General features: G+C 29.4%; 1 protein-coding gene across 1 annotated transcript in view; it reads left to right on the plus strand.

The window, feature by feature from the left end:
• Positions 1-1,491, plus strand: part of LOC109235096 — a 1,920-nt gene extending 429 nt beyond the window's left edge. The window contains exon 2 of the mRNA XM_019401087.1: positions 1,213-1,491. Coding sequence (XP_019256632.1) covers positions 1,213-1,427 — 215 coding nt within the window. The 3' untranslated portion in view covers positions 1,428-1,491. The remainder of the gene's footprint in view (positions 1-1,212) is intronic.

Here is a 1,815-nt window from a genome sequence, read left to right on the forward strand (position 1 = left end):
CCCCCCCGTCCCCCCACACGTATGGCTATTTTTAATTTAAGTGGTTGGGTGAGTGGCTATTAGGTTAATTAATTATTCTTTTTGAATAAATATTTGAGGGAGATTTGGTCTATGGTCATTTTCATTAGAGATTAGTAAAAATAAACATACCCTCCCTCCGGTCTATAATAAGTGACTTTTGGCCTTTGGCACATCCTTAGATGATACGAACTCCGAGAGAAAAGATTATGTATTCACTAAATTATCCTTAATTAAAATTTGCGTATTGTTAACTTGACACATTGAGATATGTAAATAAGGGCAAATTTTTGAAAAATAAAATTAATTTTTTCTTAATTATATAACAGGACACTTATTTTGGACCAAAAGAAAAAGGCAAAAAAATCACTTATTATGGACACGAAGAGAGTATGGAATATCGGCAAACAAAATACAGGAGATATTTCTCAAATGCAGATCGTTTCTGCATAATGCTAAAAATAAAATTGTTAAATAGTTTAATTAATTTAGACCACACAATAGTTTTAAGTGAGATTAACCAAAAGATTTAACTAAAGCTATGCAAAGAAAATTAAATATACAAAGCTAAAGAAAAATTAAATTAGTCATATCAAAATTTTTAAAATTAATAATAAATAGATTTAAGAAATTATTATAAAAATATTAAAACAAAAAAGGTAAAAGTAATATCGTAAACCACGAGAAAAATTAGTATTACGGAGTAAAACATAAGCTCATCACAAATTATAATGGAATACACAAAGTTACCTATGGTTATATTAGTCCAATTCTCCTATCCCTTTAACATTGAGTGGAAAAACTCATTTAATTTTCTTTGGTAAAGTCTGATTTTGATATATGTAAATTTAATGTAAATAACTTCTTTTAACTCTTAAACAATATGTGCATAAATTTTCTTCCCGATTTTTTAGGGAAAATAAAAATAAAGAAAAGAAGTGTGCATATATAAGGTAAAACTTTTACTTAAATCAAGTTCTTCAAATTTTACCTTAATCTAGCACAATTAATGACATTAATAATTTGCATATAAAGACTCTTAATATATTATAATTCTTTTAATCTCTCGTTTCCCATGTGAAAAGGCAATGAAAGGGCATTAGTCCAAAGGGTTGATTTGGATATAAACATGCTTTTTAGTTTATTGGTTCTGAACAGATTATTTACACATTAAATTTTTTAATATGAATATAGGGTTTGGATCAAAGTTATTGAGTTCTGCCGATCCCGTGACAAAGACGATGGCGCCCCCCGTGGATACAAGTCGCAAAGTCCTTGGAGAGAAGATAAATCTTGATTTCTGCTTGAAGAGAAAATGTGTAGATGCACCAGTTTGCTGGTGTTGTTTCGGAATATCAGATGAATGTTGGATACCAAAACAAAGTTGTGAAGAAAATTGCCACCAATAATATTCAAAAGCTTTGCCATGACAAATTTAATGTAACCTCATTTCTTGATTTTTAAAATTTGCTTCTTTTTGTTTTGTTTCTTTTTTCTCCCAAAGCCTAGTATGAAATAATTATGATCTCTGATAGGAGCAAACCCGTTTGTATGTGAAAGAAAGAAAAGTACGCAAGATAAATAAATCAGTTAGAAAAGGAAATACAGTAGTGAAGAAGTTAAGGAAAAAGAAGCAGTAATAACAGCAAGATAATCATAAAATCGAGGCAGAAGTAACATCAGATAATAATAGACAATCTAAGAATAAGGAAATGCGAGAATAATATTAAAAAGACAAGTATGGAAAGAAAAAACGCTCGACAACCTACTAACCTTCTATCCTAATTCTCGATCTCC

Source organism: Nicotiana attenuata, chromosome 11 (assembly GCF_001879085.1).
Source record: "Nicotiana attenuata strain UT chromosome 11, NIATTr2, whole genome shotgun sequence".
Classification (NCBI taxonomy): domain Eukaryota; kingdom Viridiplantae; phylum Streptophyta; class Magnoliopsida; order Solanales; family Solanaceae; genus Nicotiana; species Nicotiana attenuata.